This window comes from Nestor notabilis, unplaced genomic scaffold (assembly GCF_000696875.1).
Source record: "Nestor notabilis isolate BGI_N333 unplaced genomic scaffold, ASM69687v1 scaffold15543, whole genome shotgun sequence".
NCBI classification, from domain to species: domain Eukaryota; kingdom Metazoa; phylum Chordata; class Aves; order Psittaciformes; family Psittacidae; genus Nestor; species Nestor notabilis.
This window is the reverse complement of record NW_009920711.1, coordinates 260-28,258: the sequence shown is the minus strand read 5'-3', so window position 1 is coordinate 28,258 and position 27,999 is coordinate 260. Positions and strand designations below refer to the sequence as shown.

The window sequence follows — 27,999 nt, the reverse complement described above, 5'->3', positions numbered from 1 at the left end:
TGCCTGCTTAACAGCTGGCTGTGAGTGTGGTTAAAGGTGGCAGCTTTGGGGGCTTTTTGGTCTTTCTGTCTGCAATGGTGCTTGTTACTGTGCCTCATTTGCTGTTTACATTAAATGCTCCTGTAGTAACTTTCTGATTGTTGCCATCCCTACATGAAGCATGTATATACAGGAACAGACTCCCGCCATGGGAGCTCCTGTCGGAGGATTACATAACCCTATAGGCTAGATCAGGGGAGAAGCTGGGATGTGGAGGGACAAGTGATGGCCTTTCCTTAGGGAGCATCAGAGAGAAGAAATGTGGGCAGGAGGGCTCACCCTGAATCTGGAAAAAGCCTTTTCTGTGATAATACAGCACCAAGGAAGGGGAGGCAAGAGCTCTTTGTGTAATTTAACCACTCGTGGATGACTTTGTTCTCTAGCTTAATTGTCTTCCTGACATCTGTAGGATCTTTAGTTAGAAGTATTTCTTGTGTAAAAGGAATAAACTAGAGAACTGATTCAATAAAAGCAAAATGACATTTCACTTGAAAATATGAATTGTCCCTGAAAGCTAATGGAGTATGCTTAGAAAAAAGAGAATGAGAGAGAAAATCCAGTTCCTAGGGGCAAACAAAAGCTACAAAATAAGCACACTGAGAACTGAAAGTGGCCGTAAGTGCAGGAACTGAGGAGCACAGTTGAGATTAGGTCAGGGAGAACAAATTGGCCAAATGTAGTCAATCATTTAGACTTGAAATTTATTCTTTTTTATTCTTAAGGAGGCAGTCACAGCATATGACTTTCTGATTATGATAGGGAAGGCAAGAGATGGTGTGAAACTAAAGATGAAGCATTTCAGAAAGTTAAGGCTACTTTATCACCTTTTGACAGCATGCATTCAGAGTAACTTCTGACTTTGCTCAGTAGCAGGGTTTCAATATTAGCAAGATTCATTTCAGCATAACTCTGAACTTATACAAGTCCGGTTGATGCTGACCTGGAATCTTAGCATCAGAAAGCAGACATGTTGCAAAGTTATGTCCTGGTTCTGGAAACTAGATCAAAAAAGAACTTCAGTGCCAAGAGCAGGGCTTGGATAGCATTCAGGAATGACTTAGTTTAAAACCCTGATCCACTTCTCTTGGCTGCTGTCTATATCCTGCTGTTGGACTTGGAGGTTTGCCAAGGCAAATGGTGCCCTCCTTCAACCAGTCCTGAGCATCCACCTGTGCAGCACCTTCCCTGCTCCCTCTGGGTTGCACCCCACAGTGCTCAAATCTCCCCTTGCACACAGATTTCACTCTAAGGGACTACGCATCGGAGTCCCTTACTGGACTCGCAGTGTGATGTGCAGCAACATCACAAGCCAAGGGTCCTGGTTTCAAATACAGTTCTTACATGGGCAAGGTGATGTTTCTGTATTTCATTATTAGTGTCACAGATGTGACAAGCCTTGATCTTCAAAGGTTCTTCTTTCTAAAAAAAGAAATTCTATCAGTGTAGGCTGTAGACAAACGCTGACTTACCAGTGTTTTGGACAAAACCAGCCCGTAGACTCTACAGAAAGGGAAGTAAGATGGCAAGTCACAAATAAATTGCCACGTCAGTGATTTTAACATCACTAGCTGTACTGCATTTGCATACTCCTTTGTTCTTATGGTTTTCTTATGCTTCCTTGCAATCTGCTCTGTTTTCCTAAAGTTCATAGCACCATTCAATTTTTGGCTCATGTGGGTATAGAGCTGCGAGCTTGCCAAAGCCTGCTGGGCACTCTTCATACCAGTCACTGCAGTATGTTTTCTTTGGTGGTCTCCAGCTTCTTCTCTTCAATTAACTTTGACTTCAGACTTAAACTCTGCATTACTTAGTTTCAGAATAAAAAGAGTAGTTTTAGGTGTATAATATCCATAAAAGCCACCATAGGTTTCCTTGCCAAAATAATTCATAAGTAATTAAGAAGTAGTAGGTGGTTTGTTGGGGGTTTTCTCCTGTCTGCTTGGTGCTAGAACAGTTAACCACTCAGCATCCCCTTCTCAGATTACCAGCAGCCACTGGTCATCACCTTGATCTAGTTTTTTGTTAACTGTTAAACCAGAGATCCAACCAATTCACTCGTTCTTTGGGAAAAGAGAGGAAAAAAAAGGAAAAAGAAGGCATGGGATGTGTACTTTTTCCTCCTAGTGTAAAACAAAACAGTGCAAGGTCTGAGCACAGTGCCAAGAGGCAATTCCCATCATTTCCACTTACTTAGGAAATTATGGAACATAGGATGGAGCCAATGGTAACAGGAAACCAGTAACTATAAACCTGGAGGAAAGGAGAAAGAAAGGAAAACAGAGGAAATCAGAGGAAGGCAGGCCCACAAATAGGCAAAGGCAGGACCAAAGAGCTGCCCCAGTGGTGCTGAGCGTGGAGTCCCAGGGCTGGAGAGCAGGCAAGCGCTCACAGAGGGGCTGGTTTTGGGAAGGTGCAGCTGCTCCCATTCATTGCTCTTTCCACTCCCATCCCCCTGGGACAACTATTTTGTAGCTGCTCAAGTCCAGCAGCTAACATGGGTTAACTGCTGCTGTAGCAGGTGCATGTTGGTAGCAAAGAAAATAACTGCAAAGGCAGAAATGCCATGTAGTACTGAGAGCTCTGGCAGAAGAGTTTAATATTCCTCCTTCCCACATAAACCAAACTTGGGTGGTGCTATGTGGCCTCTTCTGATTTATCCACATTTCAGCTTCCTGTGCAACTGGGCTTGAATGCCTTCTTTAAACAAAAAATATTAAACCAAAGAAATACTATACTTTACAAACCCTCTGATAAACAAGTGGTATCAATTACTGCCTCTTTCATTCCTTTCCTATCTAAATGTTATTCACCCATTTTGGGCTGCTGTTCACAGCATTCAAGATGAAAGGCATGAAAGCTGCAGCCTGAACTCATGGTGTGCTGGAGACAGGTGTCTGCAGGGGGCAGTTCGAGTAGCACAGGAGATGAACTTTCCTTCAGTGGTTCCTTGCCTTGGGCTTTCAAGTACAGGTATAGTAGGCCAGGGAGGGTGTAAGTGATGTGGGCCTACAAATACATGTGAGTAAATATCAATTAGTACAGTTCTTGATTTTATCCTGTAATAAACCATTACAAAATAAGTAAGTAATCAACTTAAGGTGAAATTTCATGTAAAAATTATCCAGATTCATTACAGGTGCTGCTTACAGCTGAACTGGTCTTTTACCTGTAGCAACTCTACGTAAGGAATGCTGAATCTGTGCACAGGTTGAGACTGCTGCTTCCCCACCTGCTGGGGACAGCTCAGTCTGGGATGTGAGAGGCAGGATATTCCCATCACTCCATGTGTTTGGATTTCTCTTCCAAAAGCCAAATTATAAGTTTCCTGAGTTTCTGTTACTTCTTGTGGGAAAACTTCAAGACCCTATAAAGTGATTTTGCCCTTAGTAGTACGTATCTTGCTCAGTTTGGGTACAGATGTCATGTGAGAGCTTATTTAAAAACAAAAACCCCTGCAACCCAAACCCAACAACCTCAAACTTATTTTGTTTTTTAAAACTACCCCCAAAATTACTGTGATGTTCGTGGCAGTGATGTAACAGTGTGTCTGATTCACACTGTTCTTAAAAGCAAGCTCACTGTACCGACTTAACTACGAAGTGGCCCCAACAAAGCAGGTGTTTTAAACTGGAGGACTGAGGTCAGTTGTGCTATACCAGTTCTTCCTAAGAGGAATTCTCTAGCAGGGGAGGAATGCTGCTGTCCCATTGCTCAGTGGAACTGCAGCTTTCATAAAGCTGGCACCATCTTGGGCAGGTCTCTATGGGGCTGAGGCAGGAGGTGAGTACTTGAGGAAGAAACGGCAGGTGACTGAAGCGAGTATCCTGTTGGTGGGTGCTGAAAGAGGGAGGTGGTAGAGGTGGGTGTTCGCTGTCAGCCATTGGGGAAATCAAAACCATAAAGGTTTTCATGTAACACCCTCCTAATATTCATCCAGTTACTCACTCATTAGCTTTCCCATTGCTCTCCTGGTTTTTTTAGCCCTACCCACAGGAGCCCTTGACCCAACTCCCCCGCAGTCCCCAAATAAATAACAGGGTGGCTGTCAGAGCTCAGCCAGCTTGAACCCCAGTGCAGCTCTTACCACGGCGGAGACAGCACGAAGTGTTTTGTTGCTGAAAATCAATTTTCTGTTAACTGAGTCACAAATTTCAAGACAATTCCCACCTGGGCCGTGCTCTGTGCTGAGGTCTCTGGGAATTTAGTAACTAGACTTGCTATAGAAACTCCAAGCATGGTAACGGGCACAAAGTGCATGTTAAAAAAAAGAAGGGTTTTGTGCCGTTGTGAAAGGCTGGTGCTGGTAGGTAGGCTTTCCATATTTCTGGTCTGGTTTTCCTTTCCTTGCTACTACTCATCATTGTGTTGTGGTTTTGGGTGCGAAATAGCTTTATTTTTTTCCTTTTAAAGCCTATCTGGTAATTCTAGGCTTGGTTTATGCTTTTTAGTTCAGTTACAGGTATACAGCACAGAATATTAAGTAATGGAAATGCTGCATTATTGATTTGTGAAGTTAATGCAATTCTAATGTAAAATTTCACTTATGTGTACATTTGGGACCACAGTGATCATTTCAAGTAACGTAACAATCTAAGTAAATGCATCAGACCCACTGCCTTTAAAAACATGTGCACTTTAGCTTTGTGGCTTGGCTTACTCACTTTTTGGTTTTAGCAAAGAAAAAGCAGCAGCTTGCCTGATGCTGGATGTGGTACAGGAGGTTGTAAGACATCAGAGCTGTTGAAATCCAGCAGTGGAGATGGCGTTAGCGCTCTGCTGCCCTTACATGTTACTGTCTCCTCATCTCATACTGAAAACAGTGTCATGGTGACAGCTCATTCTGAGAGATGGCTTGGGAAGGCTTCGGAAATTCCCTAGCAACCACTGTAACTTGGTCTTTCACCTGGAGATCCCGTGTGGCAATGCTCCGTGCGGCAGAAGAGCGCGCCTGCTCCTCCTCTGCTCCCCTGGCAGGTCACCTTAGGAACATACTGAACTGTAGTTCTTTAAGCTTAAACTCCAGTTGTCTGTTCAGCTTTGTTGTGTTGCGTTATGGAGTGTGTCAGATAATCCCTCCTGCTTTAGCAAAAAAAAAAAAAAGAATTAAAAAAGAGGTATTTTAAACTAGTCCAAAGGTATGGTCCTGTGTTACTGTAATAAGGATCATGGGTTTACGTGTACTCCATTTTGGTTTCCACCATGATCATCTAATTCCTGTAACAATGTTGTATGTTTATTTAAAGTATACATATATATATATATAAATGGTAAATGTCAGATTTTTGCATTAAGATTTTTTTTAAATTTGAATATGAACTTTGAGTACTTTATTTCACACACACAGAAAATTAAAAAAAATACTTTCCTGGAGTGTTGAGTTCCAGAATTCCAGACTATATATTTCAAATTTAAGTTTAAAATATGTAGCTACCATTGTTTTCTGATATCAAATGTAAATATTTGTAAAAAGAAATTCTTTTGTATATTTTTGTGAAAATGTAGTTCCCCAAAAGATACAGAAGATTTAATAAAAAAGTGCATTTCTGTTACTGCTCAACACTTTTTGTCATTGGAATGCCACCAAAACACCTTCATTGTCACCTCCAGGGCTTGAGGTTTGCAGTGTTCAGCCACAGGAACTTTCTCAAACGAGGAAGTGACATAGTGTGGTCCCGGGGTGCTGGAAGGAAAAAGGATTCTCCAAAAAGCACTGGGGAGAGGGACGGGATTTCTGTCTTCTTGCTATCAATGGAGGCAGCTGAAACACTTACTTTCTAGTGAAATGGTATTTAATTTCATAAGCTTTTTATTAAATGTCACACGATGTCATTCATGGTTTAATTCTTGCTCGTGAAGCAGGTTTGTTCCCTTGTCTTTGTTTTTTCCTCATTTGAGAAAGTATTGAGGTATGGCAACTACCACGTGGAAAAACCCCATGAAGACAACACAACCCCTTCACTCTCTGTCAGCAGGTGAAGATTTCAGTCACTGCGCTGGGACTTGTACCAAACATTTGCTGAACAAAACCCACTGCTGGTACGATCTGAATACAGGAATAAACTTTCTAAGCCCTTCTGATGATACACTTACTACTTCAAAACACCTCATCTTAAGCAAGAAACATTGCCCAAAGAGAACACAAAATGTCCTTTGAAAATTTTTAATGGAATTTAAAGTAAAACTTTTCTTTCTTACACATTTTCTTCTTACGGTGTAAAAAAAATGTAAAATTGCTCAAACTTACAAACTTGGAAAATTAGAGACATTTCAAGTATGCAATCAATCAACCTCATTTTATGAAAACAATATATATTAAAAGTTTAAAATGCATGGATTTTTCTAGCATCCTGTGGCCCTGGTGGTTACAGTGTTCCTATATCCCCTTCCCGTCTGCTGCTGCCTGGAGGAGGCCAAGTCCAGTCCCGAGTCCATCAGAATCATTCACTGGGGGAAAGAGAAAAACAATTCACATCATAAGCGACAATGCTACCAGACTGTAAAGAGGAGCTGAGCACAGGTTTGCACCCTGCACCTGTAACAATTCAGACCTTTGCAGAGCAGATGGAGCAAAAGGCTCACATGAGTCTGTAGGTGTAACTGTGGCTTTTGGAAGTTTACTACTAGTTCATGAAATCACAGGTGACAGGAAGGAGCTATTCTGCCAGAAACACTCCAAGAAACATCAACATTTTGTGGAAAAGATGGCTTGGACACCCAATAAAACAACAGTAAAGAAAAGCTGATGGTGGATTTTCAGCTTCACTCCAATAAAACTCAGTAAACACAATGTGTCCAAGTCAGGACTCCAGTGCCTCTGCCACATCCTGGCTGCAGGATGCTTGTTTTTCAGGGTCACATCACATTAGTTAATGTTTATACCACTAAAACCAAACAGTACAGCGTTCTCTGTAAAAGAAAGATGCCTCTAACAGGTATCTCTCTTCATACAACCTTCAATATTCATCACTCACATTAGTCCTGTGAGTAAAACTACACTGATGACGCAAGTCACAACAAACACTAACCAAGAAAAAATTAACCCCCCAGGTATCTCACCTGGTTTGAGCTCGAGTCCATTTCAAGGCATGGCGAGGAGGAACAGCAATGGTTGGATGGTAGAAGGTGCAGTCTGGTCTTGTACACTGGGTATTAAATCTACAATGCTAGAAATGAAAGTGTTTCAGCAGAGGCTACTCAAAGCTGCTGTCTGAACTACCGGACAAGGTAACCTGGCATGTGTTAACACTCACATTGGTATTACTGTATGACATGTCTGATAGGTAGCCGAATCAACAGCTACACAGCCTCGTGCCATCAGTTCAACCCCATGGCAGAGGGAACTCCTTTTCCAGCAGTATTACTTATGAATTAGGTGCTCCAAAACTGCCCTTGCACTGAGGGGTAGAAGTTCCTTTGCTTTCAAGGGTTTACACAGTTCAGTTTGAGTAGATCTGTGTGTGTAAGCCAGGGGTGTGACACGGCAGCATCTGACACTCAGAGGGAAAGCCACAGTATCTGCTGGTAACACCTGGGCACAGAACCCCAGGCACCCAGCACACTTCAGCAGTCAGGGCTTGAAAAAGCATTAAACTTACTTAAAGGCATAAGAATAGGCAGGGACACACTTCTGTGGAATAGGAATACCTGAGTTATAAACTCTTGTACGACATAAGTTACACTGATACACTTTGTGGTAACTGAGCAATCTTTAAAGGTCTTGTACACGGCAGCACATCTGAAGGAAGTCAAGAGTCTGAAACATACTTGTCCCATGCAGACTACAAGATGCTCTCCCACTCTGCCCCCACACCCTCACTGGGCAGGGTTTTGACAAGTGCTAGGGCTGTCTGCCTGTCTGAAAATCCCAAAAGCATCTGGTAGAAAGATTGTGTTTTAAAACCTAACTTTCCAAATTCCTCAAGTCACTGCTTTTGTATACTCTGCTTCTGAGTTGAAGTTAAAATGTGAGAAGTAAAAGCAAAGCGTGAAACCCTAGTGACACTTCCTGACCCAAAGTAACGTATTGCAAGTATCTTTCTAGAAAGGAAAGGAAGAGATAGGAGATAATTCTTACTTTTGGGTGGTAAAACGGACATTCCATTTTCTTACAAGCAGGAAAAAACTTGCACAGTGGGCTACTGGAGGATATAGACGGTGTGGGTAGTGGTGCTAGTAGTAGAAAAGGACAGAAAGTGAGTCTGGGCCAGAATAAATTGCTTTTTTAACATAGTTTAACACAAATATATCAATCCTTCTGCAAGGAATTACATTTTATAGTAATGTGAAAGTTCTGCAAGAAATACGGGAAGCATATGGCAATGCACTAAGTGGATCTCATCCTGGGGCAGAACAAGACTATCAGGTAATCCTGATCTGGGTTTCGCACCATTTTGGGACAGAAGGTGTCATGGCCATGGCAGTGCTCCCAACAAATTAAGCAGGGGTCTGGTAAGCAGAGAAATTCCAATGTTAAATTTAGCCATCAGAAAGCCCGGGAGAGTTCAGGCAAATCGCACTGCAAAGCACAGGCAGTGCACTTTCCAGGAATACAGGAGAGCTGCTGGAAATGCCACAGGAGATAAGCACATTGTACTCTGCCTGCTGGCAAAGTAACAAAACTGCATCCTGCTGTGATTGAGGGCTAAACTGCTTCCAAAAGATCATGACTCCAGTGTAGTGCAGGCGCTGCACCGCAGCACTGCTCAGAGGCCTAGGAATACCAACCTGTAATCCAAACACAGCTACGGCCTTCACTGGGTAACCCTGTCCCCACAAGTCACCACCTCATCATTACAGGAAGTTAATTCCTACAGCATCATTAAAGAAAAACATATTCACACCAACACAGCAACCTCTGTTTTCAACTTGTGTCACAAGCTCTTGCCACAACACATATCCAATTTAAGAAGCAAATCTGAGTGAAACTGCAGTGCTGATGAATCCCTTCAGAAGGACCAAAACATCATTTTTTCACCACTGTCAGTTTCTGCTTCCAAACTGTTTCCCCTTCAGTGCTCTCATTTAAAGCTCAGAAAAACAAGACGTGCTCACCTGGCTTAGGAGGTGCATGGGGGAGACGTCGACTGGCATGAGTGTAAGGACAATCTGGCTTAGTGCACTTTGCATCGTATTTACAGTTTGGATGGATGAACAAGCATTTATCAGCAAATTTGCAGTTAGGAAAAACTCTGAGGGAAAAGAATTGAGTCATAAGCCCACATTCAGAGCAAAATCCCCAAGCAGCTGCTGCACATGAAAGCCAAAATACCACAGAAAGCTAGAGCTATGACAAGGCTTGCACATGTGTGTTAGTTCCTCTCACAGCAGGGCACGCGGGTCCACAAACAGATCTGTATTCATTGTCCCTGTTTACATGCAGTATGCAACTGAACTACCTCACACCAGTGGGGTTTGGTAGCAGGCTACTTGTTCAAAGCTAAAAGACATTATCTTTAGTGTGCACTGCAGAGCAGCAGAGGCACTGTGAATTCAGGCCTTCATGCAGAGCGGCACAGAGATCCCTCAGTAACAGAGTTCACTCAATGAAGAGAAAGTTTACTTTGAAGTTAGTTATGTTTGATTTTTAAAAGAAAATTCAAATGTCTGAGTAAACGAAGCTACCCAATCTGGTAATATTTATCTTAAAACACAAGCTGTTTTTCTAGACTGTTGCTGCTTGTGGAAGAGAAGTCAAAGGTGCAGTGCACATTCAGTGCACAGGAGTCAGCCTTTGCTTTCAAATAATCACTGCATTACTATGTAATGGTACCTAACATAGAATCACAGAATAGTTTGGGTTGGAAAGGACCTTCAAAGATCATCTATTCCAACCCCCCCTGCAAAAAGCAGGGACATCTTCAACTAGATCAGGTTGCCCCGAACTACATCCAGCCTGGCTTGAATGTCTCCAGGGACGACATCTACCACCTCTCTGGACAGCCTATGCCAGTATTTTCATACCCTCACTGTAAAAGATCTCTTCCTTGCATAACATGTTCACAAGCATTCTGACACCTAGCAGAAGAGTGCCTATTGTCTTAAAAAGACACCAATTTCCACACTTGTAAGCAGCACAAACCCCCAGCCTGTCTGCTGAACTAAGCTTCCTTCTGCGTGAGCACAGCTGAGACTCTAGTTAGGAAAAACATCACTGTACTCAGACAGGACAAAACCAAGAAATTACGGTGCGATAATCTAGCTCCAACCCTACCCTAAAAGGCTTACACTGCCTTGGGATATCTACTAACACAGAAGAGAAACACGGTAACATCAAAAGAAAAATAAAAGTAATGTGTCAAGTGGATGGAGCTTCGTTATACTCACTTGCAGGGCAGCGTGGGGTGATGGAACACACATTCATCCCCATTTTTGCAGGCAGGCCAGTACTTGCAGCGCTCAAGCACCTTCTCCTGTTTTTGCAGAGTGTTTAACTCTTCAATATCCACTTGAAAGAAGAAAAAGAATAAAGACCCAAGCTGGGACCTTTGTGCCTATATGCAGTTTGGTTTACACAATACAGCATCATTGAAATTCTCTCTCCTTTTAACACAATCCTTGCTAAGCCTCCACTAATCAAAAAAAGTCACAACACCGAAAATGTATGTACAATCAAATAAACTGAAGAAAATCTCCAAAAGTACAAAGTAAAGAAGCCGTAACACTGGACTGATTGCTGTCTTCTGGTGGCAGAAGATCAAACTTGCACTAGTTACAAGCCAAAAAAAATAATTTTCTTCAGAAATCCAAACTGAGGTGTGAAAGTCAAAAGATCAGACGTTGATCAGGCAAGACAAAGATTCTTCAACAGAACCTTTGTTACAACTTAGTTCTGCTGAGGCACGTGTTAATAACAGCTGTGCTTCCTCTCTCCAAGGTATTTTTGGCTCTAGAAAACTATTTCAAGTGAGAAGGTGAAAAGTCATTTTCTACTCTAATCAGACGTGATTTATTAGTTTGGAGGCATACACTGAAAGAGAACCACTTTCATGTAATTGACTCAGATACCACGTTTACTTCAGTTACCTGAACCCAGACTCTAATCCAAAAAGTAGTTTAAGAATTCCCAAGCTGAAACATTCAATGCCTTCACCACGCTTACAGGAACCTGGGACTTCAACTTTCTCCTATTTATCTGTAAAACCTCATTCTGCAAATTCAGGCCATTAAGCATATACCTTCACTGTTGTTTTATTTTTCCAAATCTGACTAAACCTTTGGCTTTTCAAAGCTTCCCACGACTGCTAGACTTATCCTTCTGATCTTACCAGTGACACATTTGCTCCAGCTTCATTCCATCCCCAGGTGCGTTGCTCTCCTTGCAATGCACCGAAGCTAAACACTGCTGTCCTATTGTAAAACCACGCTGCTTGTACAAACTGCTTCCACTCCCATTTGATCTTGTGTGAACTTCAGTCACACCCGTGCTACTTCTGGTTGACATAGCTAATCAACTAAGAATCCCTAACAGAGATGTAAGTGCATCAGCAACACTCTCCTGTAGCTAATAGCTTTAGTCAAGAGTACCAAAAGAGACTATACTAGTCTCTAGCACAGATTTGCAAGGGTAGTACTCTAATATATATTTCACTGTACTAGTATAAATGTGCCAATGGATATATAACATTCCTTTCTTCTCTAAGACTGCCTGATATGCATAGTACTTCTGCAGCCAGCAGGACTGAAAGGATGTGGACTTTTGTCTTTCCCTCACGGTTCCCTCATAACTGCAATAGACATTTATAGCTGGAGCCATGGAACTTAAGAGTTCCCTGCATAGCATCAGGTACTATTGTTTATTTAGGTCAGAAAATGTGGATACACTGCTGCTATGGAAAATAAAGGTCTTTATTTTCATAAGAAAACTAAAAAATAAACAAAAATCCAAGCATGACCTGCAGGCACGTATTCAACCCACTGTCTACGGCAAAACAGAATCTTCTGTATTTTTCATTCTGTGTCAGGATTCTAAACAATTCATATGCTTCAGCAATTTCCCATGTTATTCAAAAAGTATCCTGAACATAAAAACCTTCGAGTACCACCATACACTGTTCAAGTTCTATTTTCAGAGTTTCTGCAACCTGACTTTATCTAATCTCCCTTTGATATCATGAATCTAGACAGAAACATTAATAACACCTGATCTATTTTTAAAGTTCAAAGCACAGCAAAACGTTCACTGTAAAATCTCCTGCCTGCCAGCATGGGGACAAATGGTAATGGCTCAACCAGAAGAGCAGGTTTCCAGCAATGAAGACAAACTACATTTTCAAAAGAAGCAAACCAAAACAAATGTTACCAATACTGCAGTGTGTGGCGTGTTAACAACGTGCTGTATTGCTCTAGTTTACCAAGATAAAGGATTCTGAAGATGCGGCTCCACTGAACCACCACATTTCATTTGCCTAAACAGTGTTCTAATTTGAAGAATAAACACCATCAATTTGATTTCTTAAGAATGATCTATCCAAGAGTTCTATCCACTATCGAACCACCACAATGATGTTAGATCCTGTTGGCAAGCATAATTACCATCACAGCTCTCCAGCTGCCTGGTTACAATTTGCATCTGCTGTGCTCGAAGGCCTTTTAATCCTTTGCCGGCACACATACTTTGGTTAACTGACTTTAATCCTTCAGTTATACACATATCTTCCTCTTCCTGATCAGAAAGGTATCCTGGTGGACTGGGCACGCCATCCAGTGTCACGATGAACTTTGGACTAGCAGGTTTCTCTGGCTGTGCAAGCTGGTCTCTATTAAACAAAGGAATGTAGTAAAAATAAGATTTTCTGACTCGAGATTTGAGTAAAAGGGAGCTGCACTAGTAACTCAAAGTAGTACAAGCTAATCTATGGAGGGTCACACAGTAACAAACCTTATTTTAATACTACTAATAATGTATTCCCAACTGATAGTTTGCTTTCCATTCTCCCTGAAGCTCTAATAAGAAATACAGCTTTCAGTGGAATTCAGCAGAGAATTCAGTAGGTACATTTCTGCTTCTTGCATTCTTCTGAACAGATAGATCCAAAAGCTCATTTACAGACAAGGTTAAATATAGGAAAGTGATTAACCTTTTCAGGAATTTACAGTTTTGAGACAAAAAAAGCGAGGGTAAATACCATTCTTGGAATCATGAACCTTTAACACACAAACAGGTATCTCCTCAAAAACACTCTACAGTGCATTATGAAACAGTGGCAGTGAAAGTTCTTAATACTAGAAAGAGAATTGAAATACTGACACTAAGAACTTGGATGCTGAGACTGACTGAAAGATTAGCCTAGCCTAGTATCTTGAGTCTGACAACACATGTGGATAAGAGAGGGAGCATAAAAACACAGAATGAAATGTTTTCTACAATATTCCACTCTTGCACCCATTTGACCTGAAGGATTTCCTGAATGGAATGTGATTCTGAGCATTTGGAAATGCACTATGAAGTTCTCATCTTAGACAAACAATGTCGGTACAAAATTTGCTTCTCTATGAAATTAGGCTAAAAGCAACTATAGTGTAAAATGCCTTTAGGACAGAAAAAAGCAACACATTAAAAACATCACCAGCCAGACCTTTCCAGTTCAAGCAGTCAGAAACTGACCTATACACATGCTCCCGTAGCACAGTCAGTTTTCAACTGTGACACAGTGAGATTATCCTCTTGGGTTTGTTTGTTCATTGTTTTTTACTTTTAACTAACACAGGCTGTTTAAAACCACTCATGGAAACCAAGCATTAAGTTTCTCAAACACGGTGAAGAAGTCCATCACATTGTTCTGAGTGGTTTTTAACTTTTAACAGGTAAGGTACGTAGAACTATTTGGTAGCAGGAGCTATCAAGGCCTCTAAGAAGTTAGGAAAATGACTGTGCATTGGCCATTGTTCCTCTGGTGAAATGAGAAAACATCCACAGCACATCATTTGAAGCTGACATGAACTGTAAAATTCTCCTGGCCAAACTCACCAGTAAGGAGCCTTAAATCGCTTGGCCCACATGCCACTTAACTGTTTGTTGCTACTGAGCTACCTGCACATAGAATCTGCTGCTCTCCACCCAGCCCTGAAAGCACAGAATTCACCATACTCAATAGTGCATTAAAAGACATTTCTTATGAAATGTAATCTCAGGGTGAAACAGGTATAAAACTAAAGCAAATATGTGAAGAAGTATTACTTAACTAAGATCTAAGATTTCAGAAATCACAGCAGCTGTGACAATGAAGAGCAGTACTCTGCAGCTCCTTTTTCTTTCTTGCAAATCTTAAGACATGCTCAAACTACAGCTGACCCTAAGAATTATTTTCCATTTAGAAGGATTTCTGGGAGGCTTTTTTCCCCTACTTTTTTCCTCTGCTATTCAATGTCAGTGCATTTTTTATGATTTTGCAGATCCTGACTGGTCTGACAAAGCACAGGTACGGCTGAATGATTCCATCTAAACCACGAACAAGCATTCTGACTGGTAAGAGTCTTAAAAGAAACAACTTTTTACCGTGTCTGTATTAGACGTCCCGAGAGTACTCGCATTGCCTCTGTGGCCCTCCTTCCCAATTGCTGATTCTGTGCCAGTATTTCCTCAGATAACTTGGGCTTCTTCAAGATAAATGACCGAGTATCTGCGTGAACCATAGATTCTATATCGTAGTAATCTGTATTGGAAGAAAAAAAATACATAGAAAAGAGAAAAATAAGGTTGTAGTTGTACTCTTAACTTAGAGCATATTTTTAAATATTGATTTACATGGCCAATAAGCTTTTTCTTTCAATTTCTTACTAGTAGCTTCCAGAAGACATTCTTTACTGCCTAATTACATGGAATTAGATCAATAGGAGCTATTGCCCATATTAGGCCAGACCAGGAAACTTTCTTACTGGAATGGCTGTTCTGAAAGAGTATTGAGGCTTCTTTCTCAGGCTTTGAACATCTACTGCTTTTATTCCATTGATATGTGGAAAGTAGAAGATACTAAACCCAGTATAAATAGTTAAAGAGGAAGTTATATTTTAGCATTCACTGACTAGGAGTGTTCAATTTGAAAATAAACTATCACAAGACTTAACCTTGAGCCACTTGCAAAGTATCTTCAATCACAGGATCAATCTGGAGCCGAGAAGAGAGCTCCTTTTGTTCAGCTCCTAAAAAACAAAACAAACCAACAACCCAGTAATTAGAAACATATTTACTGCATGTCAAAATGCAACTACAGCTTACAGAACCGAAGCATGCTCTTCTCATTCCTTTCATATATAAAAAAAAAACCAAACAAAAAACTCCCACAAACAAATAATGAAAACAAACCCTGTGAAAACCTCCAAATTTCTAACATTGTTATGAACCCCTTTCTCATTGTTTCAGAAACAGAACAGTAACACATCTGCTCCAGCCAGATGGCATGGAAAAATCTATATACCCAAAGACTCCAGGCTTTCCCATAATCATTGCTTGGTACAAACTAGGCCTGTGGGTATGACAGCTTATAAAGGCCAAGTTCTTCCTCCCTTTTTGTAGAGGTGCTGACCATTCAGAGAACACGTATGCAGGAAAGAAGCTAATTCCAAGGAACTACTTTATGGTCACCTTAAAAGAGGTGAAACAAATCAGAGTAGCACTGTTCTACTTTTGACTTACAATTTGAAAAAAATTACTTTGCTTTCTATACGTTTCCTAAGCAAGCTCTCACTTCTATTTCAGTGGCAAAAAAAGGGAAAATATTTAGTGTAACTATTTTCTGTACATTAGTTCAAAGATGATAAAGCTTCTTAAATACTTTACAGATACAATTTAAACTATTTTATGTTGGCAGAAAGAATCCGAATACGTCTATATAAGAAATAAGAAAACACAGACTTTTTTTAATAACATGTTTACCATTCTGTAACAATGGCCATGAGCTGATGTAACAAAGATCTCACTCAACCCAAAGGTTTTTGGGACCAAATTGCTCCTACAAGGTATTGAGGGAAAAAATGCGAAGGATGTGGAAAATCTACCCTAATGTAAATGGATACATTTGCTTATGCAGAATTATTCTTCAGTGATAGTCAAGAATGCTATACCATTGTTTGCTTACAAATAACTTCAGGGGGTTTTCAGGGCACTTCCACACGCGGCTTTTGATGCTGACTTAAAAACAACAAGCATTTATTTTCTCTGCTCAGCCTGTTGCAAAATGACATTCCCTGGTATAAATATTTAAAGAATATTATCAGATGACCTTGAATTCCTTCAGCTGTCCGCTCCTTTGGCTCTTCTGCTTGAAGCTGGGAATTCAGAGCAGGCAGTCTGCTTTGCACATGTATTAATTCTAACTGAGATTCTTCTGGGCTAATTCGAGTTCTTGGTGCAACTGGAACAGTCTGTTTCTGTGGAACTTTATTTAAAGAAACAATGGTAAAACATTTACACCCAACCCAATCACACGACAGTACTATTTTTATATATGGTGCTAAAATAATAAATTCCTACACACTCAAAATCCCAAGCCTATGTCCCCACAAAAAGCACCTTTAGCTACCTGTAAAACTCTTAGAATGAAAGCGCATTCATGCATGTGCATTGAGCACTCTATGAGTGGCACCTGAGAACATCTAATTTTAAGACAAAGAAGAGAGGCAGGAGCACTGATACTCCTCACTTCTGACACCAGTTATCCAGCAAAGAGTGGAAAAAGCAGCAACACAGGGAACAGCACTTTGAGGTGATGCAGGAAACTCTCATGTGTACATAGCAATATGGTAGAAAATAGAACATGGCCAGAAAAATTTGGAATTAATTAAAACTAATTATTTTTAATAGTGGTGATCTTGTAGTTTTGACTTACCAACGTAAGAGTATTTCAGTGGAGAGATCAAAAATCACCACTTTGTGTTTTAATACAGAGGTGATTTGTGGATTTTATCTGAAATATTATGAAGGTTCTTCCACTTCAAAGGTGTTCATCTATTTTTTTAAGTATTTTGCATAAAATATGGAAATAAGCTAATCTGAAATACATGGGTAAAAAAAAAGATATTTTTCTTCTCCCTTCTCAGAAGGAAGAAGGGCAGTGCAGAAAGGAAGAAAAATCAGCCACATATCTCAAGCAACCTGCCTAATTCTGAACACTTCCCCTTGGCAACTATCAACTTCAGAATATTTCTGGCACTTCCATTTCATGTATGTACACTTTACAGACTTACTATCTCGATTAACATATTTTAAGTAACTCTTTCCTCCCTTGTTTATGCTTTCATAATTCGTCACTGAAAGTAAGTATAATGTTCACAGGACATGGAGTATCTCTTCTGTGTATATCCAACATGTGCTATTTAACATTCTGCTTTATCTCCAAGCGCTATCTTCAGCTTGGATTTATAAAACAGGGTTTGGAAATACTGTAGCTTAGCACAAACAAAAATAATGCTAATTACCAGTGGAATAATTGGTTGTTTTTGTAACCGATTCCTGTGCTTCAGAGATTGCTTTCAGTATTAAATTCTTATTGGCCTGTTTTGAAGGTGGCAATGAAGGTCTAAGGGAGATAAAAAAACTCATTAATTGTACATGAATTGCAACAGCAACTGTATCCATGTTAAACAGATATTTCAACAGGTTAACACAGACATGAACAACACTGACAGAAATAATCATCTAAAAATCATTTTATCTGTATTTGTGTTCAGTTTGTCAATCTGTTCTGAGTGGAAGAGGATCCACAAAACGGTCTCAGAAATGGAATTCCAGAGGCGTGATTTCATGCCTCAGCTTAAGCTGCTGTGAAACCATGCTGCATCTGAAAGGCCCAAACTCTGCCATCCGTTTCATCCCACCCCTGCTGCTTACATGCCTATTGCTATGTTTGTGTTGGCAGCAGTAATTATGCAGCTGCCCTGGGGAGTAAGATCCAGCTGCAAAGTGACTCTGTCAAAAACATACTCATTGTGGAAAAAGCTTTCTGTTTGTCTTTGAACATCAACGATAAAGAATTTAAAATCAGACAAATGTGCTGTGGTGCTGAAGATAAATTCAATGAGGTGCACTGGCTTTAAACAAATCTTGTACAACAAGCACTGCAGATCAGTAGAACCATCTCTTCCCCAGTTTAAGTGTTCTTCCTCTTATTGCTGAAAATCAGATACAAACCACTGATGTACTCTGACTGACACCTGACATTCAGATAGAATTACGGAGCAGAAAAAAAATGAAACATCTCTCAAGTCTTTTGAAGAGTGACGATCACCCTAAAGAACAAGTGGTAACTGGTTTGAAAACTATTCCTAAAATAAAAACAAAGCAATTAAAGCTCCTGGAAAATCATTTTACCCCATTAAGTACCTGGTTTGAAATGCGCCAACATTAATGTTCTTTTGTCAGTAAATCTTTCCCAACAATGTAAAATTTCACATTCTGTTGCAGCTTACGCACAGTAATAAAAATAGGTTAAAAAAAATCAGAGGAAGAAGGGTGGTATAAACAGACATCTCACCCACAGAGTTGTGAGATAGCACAAAAAATATGAAAATGGCTTATTGAATTCTGACTGTCAACTTCCAAAACTGCAAAATTTTCCACTTTTGAAGTTTTTGTTCATTAAATTCATTCTTGAAACCACACAGAACCACAGATAATCTTAAGTACCTTCTTTCTGGCTTTGCAGGTACAGACACGCTGCTGGAGATGCTTCCTGTTCGTGATCCATAGTCTTCCTCTTCCTCCTCATCTTCCCCATCATTACAGAACTTTTTCACTTTGACCACCGAGCTCACAACAGGCAACCGTCTCTTCCTGGAGCCTTCTTCCTACAACAGAGCAGCCAAAACAATTCACTTAGCTTAAAACATGTATTAATAAGCCAGCAAAGAAAATATTGCAATTCTACCTATAGACAGAAGATGGAGAACTTTCATACAAGTTGCATGGGTCTAGGCCTACCATACTGTCTGCAGAAACAAGTGACAGCACTAGAGAATATGAAAATAAGACATATATTCACTGAAACACCTCATTAAAAATGTAACTGTAAATAACATTTAGAAAAAGAGAAGAAAAAAAGACTAAAGTACAGACAATTTATCCAACATTTACAGAAAAATTAGGGGTTTCTGAAGAAATTTTTATTACCCTTCAAGATGCACCTGCTGGAAGTCTAATACAGAAAAGTGAAAACAGTATGAATGACTGTCTCCTCTGTATCAACTCTAACTTTAGATTGATTAATGTAAAGATTACTTTCTAGTCAGCTGACATATTCCAAAGGACACTAATAGCTATGCAAAGGAGGTCCAGTTTAGGCAGTGCAAGGTCCCTGTTCCGATACACCACCACCACAAAGCATGTGGAAGTAACAAATGTAAATACTAGGCTGTGTGAAAGCATAGGAAAAAGCACATGTCAATGATTCCTGTAGGAACCATCACTCAGTACTTAACTACAGCAGAGCACAATGAGGCATCTGGATGCCAGGTTTGTACAAAGTACCCTTTAAAAGATCCTATATTCTCCAAAGAGAAAGAAATACCCTAAGGGATGGACCTGGACTAAACCTGGGTACATCAGAAGATTTGTACAGTGAAAAACCCCATACCTAAAGAAATGACCTTTTTAAAGGTGAAACTTCCCAAAGCACAAGAACTTGTGCAAGAGAAGGCAGAATACAGCAAAGGCACACAGTTCTAAGAAACACTCCTGAAACAGCCCTCTTCGGGACGTTATTCATGAAATAGGAGCAGAAGAAAATGATCATCTTTTTCTAACAGAGATTTGACTGTCACTCATCAGTGACTTATATCACAACCATGATCACTGTATTGTCACCATATTCTCATTCTCACTTGCCCATCTTAAAAAACAAAGACATCAACACGTATCTTTGTTAGCAGTGTAGGTTTGAAGCAGTCTAGGTTTCCAAATATTCATTGTCCTTTATACAGGACAAAGTAAGTAGCAGCAAAGACAGAACTATATAGGCAGTAACAAACACAGATGCACTTGGAATACAATGTATATAAAATTCTCTCTTTTTTACATTAGCAGCCATAACAACCTTCATTCCTCTCTCAAAGGGCTCTTAACTGATTCATACAGATAGTCTTAAAATATCAGCTAGACCTATTGCCCTGCCTGGCTTAGTCTGGCCTGCAAAGAATGTAGGGCAGCAATCACCTTTTAGTTTGTCCTTATATTAGACTCATCCCAAAGACTTCTTAAATGCCATGGTTCTAAACAGTGTAATAATAATAATCTTAGTAAGCAAAATATCTGGGCTTTAGAGACTAACGAATATCTAGCATAGGTATGAATGAACAACATCCCAAAAATACTGATTTATAGAACTATGTAAAGCTGGAGATTTAACTAGCACTTATGGACAATAAGGTTCCAATGATCTAGAGATCAAAATCATTACTTCTGATTCATCATGTGCATCACAGCAATGTGCTAATCCATTAATTCAACTCAAGATGGCATGAAGATGTACAAGCTAATTAACTCTGAAATGCAGCAACCTGTCTGGTAATGATGTTAAAACTATGCAGTATTTTTTTTACCAGTGGAGCCGAAGAATGAAATCCCAAACCTCCTGGTATCAGTGACAGAATTCCTTCAGTTTCTCTGAGGTCAGGAAGTATACATAGTAATTTAGGTTCCCAGGAAATGTAAAATACTCCAATAGTTTAGATCGTACTAACCTCACTGCCTACTTTATCAGCACTAAGTTTGGAGGTGGGTTTGTAACTTTCTGCTAAGCTGCCAAATGTTTCTGGATTGCACAGCTGGCCTGTTTCCAAAGACCTGCAGCTTTGCGTGTCTAACTGCCGGCTCCCCTGTAAGTTGCCCTGTTGTGACAATCTGTGCACATGTGTACTGCCATCTGCACTCCTACTAGCTGGTGGTCGGTAGATTTCAGCAGAAGGACGACAAGAACTATAAGTTACAGTTACAATGGGTTTTTTCCGTGACAAAGGATTCTCCTGCACGAAGTTTAGGTCTTCATCAATTAGATCATCTGGTTCAGGTTTAATGTCGATTACGGCTTCAGAAGGTGACAATTCCCTCAAAGGCTTGACTGTAGATGTTAAGCGGGATGCAGAACCATCTTCACAAGACTGCCTGATAAAATAAGAAATTGCCAACTGTTAACTCATCTGAAAATAAAGTTCTGGAAAATAAGAATTGTCTTTTAAACAAAGCCAGCAGGGAAGAACCATTAAGGTATCATTGTTTCCACAAATCCAAGACACTGATCATTATTTTTAGTTTGGTCAATTAATCTAAGCCCATCTGTTGCTAAAGAAATGGAACTGAATTCCTGATTTAATGGTTTTCATGCTACAAACTATAAAATGCTTTACTCCTCAAAACTACTTTGAACTTTCTAAGTAGATGTGCTCTTCAGAACGGCTACTACAGTTACACAACTACTAATGTCTCAATGTGTGTTAGTAAGTAATCAGAAGCTTTACCGTGAAGCAGTGTTCCTTTGCTCCTGTGAGCTAGTTGAAACTCTTGAGTCATTTCTTTCAGTCCGAGTGCTGGAAACCGCAAGAGGTGGCAAGGTATCCTCACGCCTCCTCTCATCACTCACACATGAACTGCTTTTGCTGGAAGGAAGGTTGCTCTCAAAGATACTAGATTCCGAGGATTTTACGCTAGTTGGTTCTGTGGAGACAGGTACCTTACATTTTAACATCAAAGCACAGCAATACAGGTTTTGCAGTAAATGTAGCTAAGAAACTCCAAATAAGACATTGCACAGATCTGAAAACACAACAAGCTGAAAACATCAGCAAGAAACACACAGAAATAAATTCTGGACTCAGAAATAAATTCTTTATCTCAAAATACAAAGCAATTTTCTAAAGAGTCAGGACACAAAAGACCATATAAATTGAAAATTAACAAAACAGTCAGCTAAGATCTTTTTGAAACTCATGAGACAAGCAACACTGCACAGAAAAGATAAACCTACTTTCCCTCAAAATTAATTTTCTAACTCACCAGTAGTAACAGACCGCAGCTTATCCAAAACACCATGGAGCCTGAAACAGATGAGGGACAGGAAAGGAAGCAAAAGAGAAAAATGAGAAATAAAAGAACTTTCATTTACATTCAGAATAATCATCTTTCAGAAACCAACTGCCTTTCCCCCCCTACAACAACCGTCTCATTTACCTAAAACTTCACTTTGCATCAATTGACGTATGTTTAACCTCAAAGCAGAGGCTATGTTAGAAGCCTAAAGTACAGCCGAAAATTTTACTTTGTAGATGAAACTCTAATTACACACCAGACTTAAACATAATTCTAAACAGAAATCTAAACAATATACAATTCACAGCACTGAACATACTCAGGGTTCTCCAGGTATGCTTTGTATATACCAACAATATTCTTTGAGACATGTTCGTGAGCAAAAGCATTTCAGCAAGGCTAAAAATTTGCCATTTGCCTGTGAAAAAGGCACCATGCTGACGTAATACAGAAAATCAAAGCCTATAAAATAATAAGGCTGTTAATAAACACACATTTCAGGCACAAGAAGGGGTGGGGGGAAAGGAAAAAAGAATCCCAACACTTCAATGCATATGCTACTTGAAATTCAATCCTGATTGTGCACATATCCGTAATTTAGAATGAGTATTAGAAAACAGTTAAGAAACAAAAACATATTGAAAACTGAGACAGTAAGACTGCAGGTAAGTGTAAGGAAGGCTTATAGTCACCTCCTTGTGAGTTTTTACCAGAACGCTCAAAAGTTTCATCAACTGAGCTCTGCTGATGTGTATCAGTTTTCATGCTGACCCCTGGACATCTGTGACCTGACACTCGGTTTGACTAAGGACTGTTTGACTAAGGACTGTTGGCCAACCAGCAGGATTGCCAGGTCTGCCACAGAATTGCTGTGGAACTTTTGCCAGATGACCCGCAAACTACCAGCTACAGAGACAAACCAAGGACCTTGTTGAGTATTGTATTTAGCCAGAGACCCAGTGTTGAAAACCGTAAAGATTCTCAGTTGCCTTTAGAAGAAATAAAAGCATACAAAGCTCCTACCTACAATGCTACGTAACTTTTTTCCACCAGTCCTCTTACTGCTTATTACATCTTGTCTTCTTTTCCCAAATTTTTTTAACCAGTACCTACCTTGTTACTTGATAAAGCACCATCACTGAATTTGTATTTAGAAGCAAATGTGGATACTGAGTTCAAAGACTCATTACATTTGGAATTGAAGCAGGTGCCAAAAACAGCAGGAGGTATAGTATCTACATATAGTTGATATCAACATACTAATATGTTAAAACATTAATCTTGATTTCTCTTCCCTGCTGGAATTTGCTTTCTCTACATCTTCACTATTATTTCAATGAAGTTTTAGTTTCCTTTATAAAGCCATAAAAGTTTTTTCTGCTACATATTATTATATGCATATTAATATACATATAATTGTGTAATTTCTTACTGTATATGATGATTTAGTCAAAACCCTAGTACCGGGGCTGCCCTCATCAACTAGTAAACCTTGCTAATTTGTCTGATTCCCACAACTACCATGAAAAAGACTACTGTGTGACTGATACAGTGAAATCCAAAGGTTTTGCCTAGGCAGGCCAAAAGAGGGAACAAAGAACATAAATGCCTGTGTTCTTGCATGCATGTGGGTGCATGCATAATTGCTCTCCTTTCTAATACTTTTGACAAACACCAGGAAAAAACCGAAAAGTTTGGAAGCAAACTCAAATTTTATCCATACAAGTAACCCTGACACATGGAAATCCATCAGTTTTAACAGTTAATACAGTGAACTGAAGAGCTGGAACTAATTTTCATTTTTTGTCTGTGTTTACAGTTTAACATACCCAACTTCTAAAATGTTTTGTTCTGCTATTTGACAGCATAAAAGCTCCTAAGCTTCTATTGACTAATCAATAGAAGAAATGCTGTAAGTGAATGTAATCAGTCAGTATGAAATCTTCAAAGGAAGCAAACTGAAAAAGCAGAAAAAAATTTAGTACTTCTCTCATCTATTCAAACCAAAATAGCATTTCTTAAAACTGTATTAGGTTAGAGACTAAGAAATAAGATTAACTTGAAAAAATACACAACTCTGAAAGCAAGAAAAATCTCTGGAAGGAAATATCGGTTTGGATACCCTGAAACATGGAGTTGATGAAAGATTGAAACTGTAAGCCAAATTCAGCATTAGAAAATGCATGAGAAATAAAATGGCTGAGGCTGTAATGCAGCATAGCATGAATTAATCCACACTGTCTGGAGTCTGGAAAAGAGTTCATCTGTTGCCAGTTTGTCCTGCTCACAATAATTCTAGGGGTCTGCTCTTGTTTTTTAGACCTGGGTGGTGGCAATAAATAAACAGCCTGAGAGGTGGGAATACCTAAGCACTTGGTGTTAAGCCTTGTCAAAGACGGTATACAGAATTAGATCATCGACTGCTCGTCTGTCTGTTTATAGTAATTCCCATCCACAACAGCAATCTGAAACACTACTAGCATAAAAGCAAAGAATTTTGTCTTCAAAGAACTATTTTGCATGTAATTACAGTGAATAACAGTCTCACGCTCACAGTGGGCTTTGCAGGAATAATTTTTTTTAAGCCAACATGTGACCCTCACTCACCTGAGCATTTTACACTTCATTGAAAAATTTGACTGCACTTGAGAGCTAACAAAGAATACAAGACCTGCAGTCTTTTGCCACTTCGTTATCACTGCAATAGCCCAGCTGTTGACAGACTAAAATAATTTACTTATTAGACCTGTAAAAGGTTTCGATTAATGTAAATTACACAGGACAAGAAGATCTGTCACTTGTTAAACTCTCAGGTTTCACTTACAGAAATCAGTCCTGATTACTGGTTAGAAGGGTGACAAGTAGCTTACAAACATACCAGACAGTAAACCTGACAGTATTGTTTCCAAGGAAAAGGGAAAGGTCTTCTGTCATCTGCTCCTGACTCTTCTTATTGGCCACCATAACCATAATATAATCAGGGAGCTCTTCATCTAATAGAAAGAGAAATATGTTGGTTTAAAGTACAATAAATTACAAAAGACACGGCAAACATCATTAAACACGTAACCAGGATTTTCTTTTTCTGGTTTTACTATAAAGACTCTGCAGGCAGGGGATTAGGTAAGCAAATTAAGAAGACTTCCATTTCTTCTGGGGTTCAGTGCAAGTTTCAGCTATGAGTGAGGAATAAAACATCAATTAAACATGAACATAAGCTGAAGATCAAAGTATTTAAAAGGTGAGTAAATAAAACACAAAAAGGACAGGATAAAAGAAGGCTACTCTGCTTCCTGTATCCTTTTACTTGAACACTAATAACCATCTACAACTTTCATCACTTCAAATATTGCCAAATATAGGGCCTTACCCTTGTCAAATTTCCTTCAGTTACGAAGACCAAACAGATAATATTCCTTTCTGATTTGTGCATTAAATAGATTAAAAACATAATTTCATACACAGTAAGAAATCCATTCTCTTGCTGGACTGCTCACATAGGGTATACCTACTCATCAGAATGGATAGGAAGGTGCTCAGAATCTGACATCAAACTACATTTAGGGTTTGGGGAGATTGGTATTCAGCTTTTTACTTTGGCGTAGCTCTAATCTACTCTGAAGGTCTGAATGGTGCATTTGCTGCTTGAGGGCATTAGATGTGCTTCTTGAGCACATATTTCCATTTAGTTTGATCAAACATAGAATCATAAAACAGTTTGGGTTGGAAAGGACCTTAAGATCATCTAGTTCCAACCCTTTGCTATGTGCAGGGACACCTCACCTCCAACTATGTCACCCAAGGCTCTGTCCAACCTGACCCTGAACACTGTCAGGGATGGAGCATTTACCACTTCCTTGGGCAACCTGTTCCAGTGCCTCACCACTCTCACAGTAAAGAGCTTCTTCCTTATATCTAACCTGAACTTGTCCTGTTTTAGTGTTAACAATGGTAAGAGTAGGGAAATTTACTTCAAACTGTGAATTTGAACCAAGGCACTAATATAGCCTTGGTTCAAATACATTTGAAGAAATTGCCTATCTTCTCTGTACCCTGTAAATAATTCATCTATATCCTAGGCTACAGACATAACATTCATACATTGCACCTGCATGCCACTCTCACTACTTAAGTATTCCAACATAACACTTTTTTTTTTCTTTTTCAGAAATCCAGGAAAAAGCAGACAAAGAATCAAGAACTGGGAAACTGAAACCTGGAATCATAGTAAAAAAAAAAACAAACCAAACTAAAAAAAAACCAACCAACCAAACAAACAAAAAAAACCCCCAACTCCTAAAAAAACCAAACAACCCACCCATACCCCCAAAAAAAACCCCAAACCAAACCAAAACCGAAAATGAGTTACTGCAAAAGACAACTTTTGAGCTACTGAAAAAAAGACAACCTTACAATGAAAAATTCTAAGCATGGTTCCCTGGTACCTGCTGAGTTCAGAACATCAGCTCATAGGTAACTCCTTTCTATGAGTCAATGCATTTTGATTCCATAAACACAATGCCTCCCTTTAAACAGGAAATAAGATGAATTCAAGACTTTGAACTCCTGCAGCTCACAGGATTTGTGTACTATGTTCTCAATTCCTTTTCTTCACCTGAAACCTAAGTAGTATCACAGACAACAACGCAGCAGTTACAAGACTGATGTATTCTGCTTCCAACAGAACACTGTTAATGTTACCAACTTTTTCTGCTGTACAAAAATCAGCTGCTCTTAAGTGCGATATCCATTTAATCCTGGATTCAGGGAAAAAACCAAACCCACAAACAACAACAAACCCACACAGAATCACAGCATCGCAGAATGGTTAGGGTAGAAAGGACCTTAAGATCATCTAGTTCCAACCCCTCTGCCATGGGCAGGGATACCTCACACTAGACAATGGTGCCCAGGGCTCTGTCCAACCTGGCCTTAAACACTGCCAGGGATGGAGCATTTACCACTTCTACGGGCAACCTGTTCCAGTCCTCATATATCCTTTCTCACAACCCAAAAGAAGATCTCACCTGCCTCTAGGATTCATATACATATGTTACATCAACATTAGCTTAACATATGTCTTGGTCTTCCCCTTAACAGTCAAGCTCTTGCATTTTTTAGATTTGTCCTACATAACATTTCTGACATGGCCTTTTCATCTCCTAAAACAGTTAGCTTACCTCTGTCTTGCAGTAATACCCTTTCTCCTAATTTTGGCAGATGTCTCAGCCTGAATTCAAAAGACATTTGAAAAGATACCTACGTCCCAGAGCAGTCACAGCTAACTGCTGCTGTATTTGCAAGAATGTTGCTTTATATGTTTCTACCAGTGTTTCAAAGAAACTCCCTTAAATACGCAGACGCATCATTCTTTGTTTCTCTTTCAAAGCTCTTGCCACCATTCCTCCTTGAAAGGGGAGACTGTTAGTCTTCTTAGTTATTTCCTTTTAGTTCATCATGCATTGATGTTTATGTACTGTGTCTTCTTATACTTAAACTACATATTTTGTTAAGTTTCTTTCACACTAGTTCAGCACTTCAGATAATTATTCTCATGTTTAAGGCTTCTGTATGCAGTAACACAAGTAATGTATGTAAATATGCTGTTGCATTAACTAGCTGGTAGTTTCCTATCTTAACAACAGTGAACCTAAAGAAGATTGCTAAACATATGATAAAACTTACCAACATAAGCCCCCAGCTCCTGCAACTTTCCTTTTATAGCACCCTAAAAAATAATAAAATAGCATTTAGGGGATGGAGCAACAAAGTATTGCTAACTTCAAAACTCAGCAGTTTTTCCTCATTAACTATTTGAACATGTTGGTTTCACATGTTACTTTTCCTATTCTCCACTGCTTGTGATTAAAGATGTTTCAACAGTGAGGGACTGACAGCAGAATAGTGAGTACTGCCAGTAATGCCACACTCCCTACAGTATTTCCTAT

General features: G+C 39.5%; 1 protein-coding gene across 1 annotated transcript; it reads right to left on the bottom strand.

The window, feature by feature from the left end:
• Nucleotides 1-6,901: 6,901 nt before the first annotated feature.
• Nucleotides 6,902-27,774, bottom strand: ZC3H14 (zinc finger CCCH-type containing 14). Its single transcript, XM_010010818.1, is given in 16 exon segments — nucleotides 6,902-7,014; nucleotides 7,091-7,202; nucleotides 8,114-8,208; nucleotides 9,091-9,227; nucleotides 10,363-10,483; nucleotides 12,571-12,794; nucleotides 14,534-14,690; nucleotides 15,103-15,177; nucleotides 16,257-16,412; nucleotides 17,452-17,552; nucleotides 18,659-18,819; nucleotides 20,710-21,130; nucleotides 21,484-21,679; nucleotides 22,019-22,059; nucleotides 24,930-25,044; nucleotides 27,737-27,774. Coding segments are annotated over 15 exon segments (2,202 nt in total). The 5' UTR covers nucleotides 25,022-25,044; nucleotides 27,737-27,774.
• Between the last annotated feature and the right edge of the window lie 225 nt (nucleotides 27,775-27,999).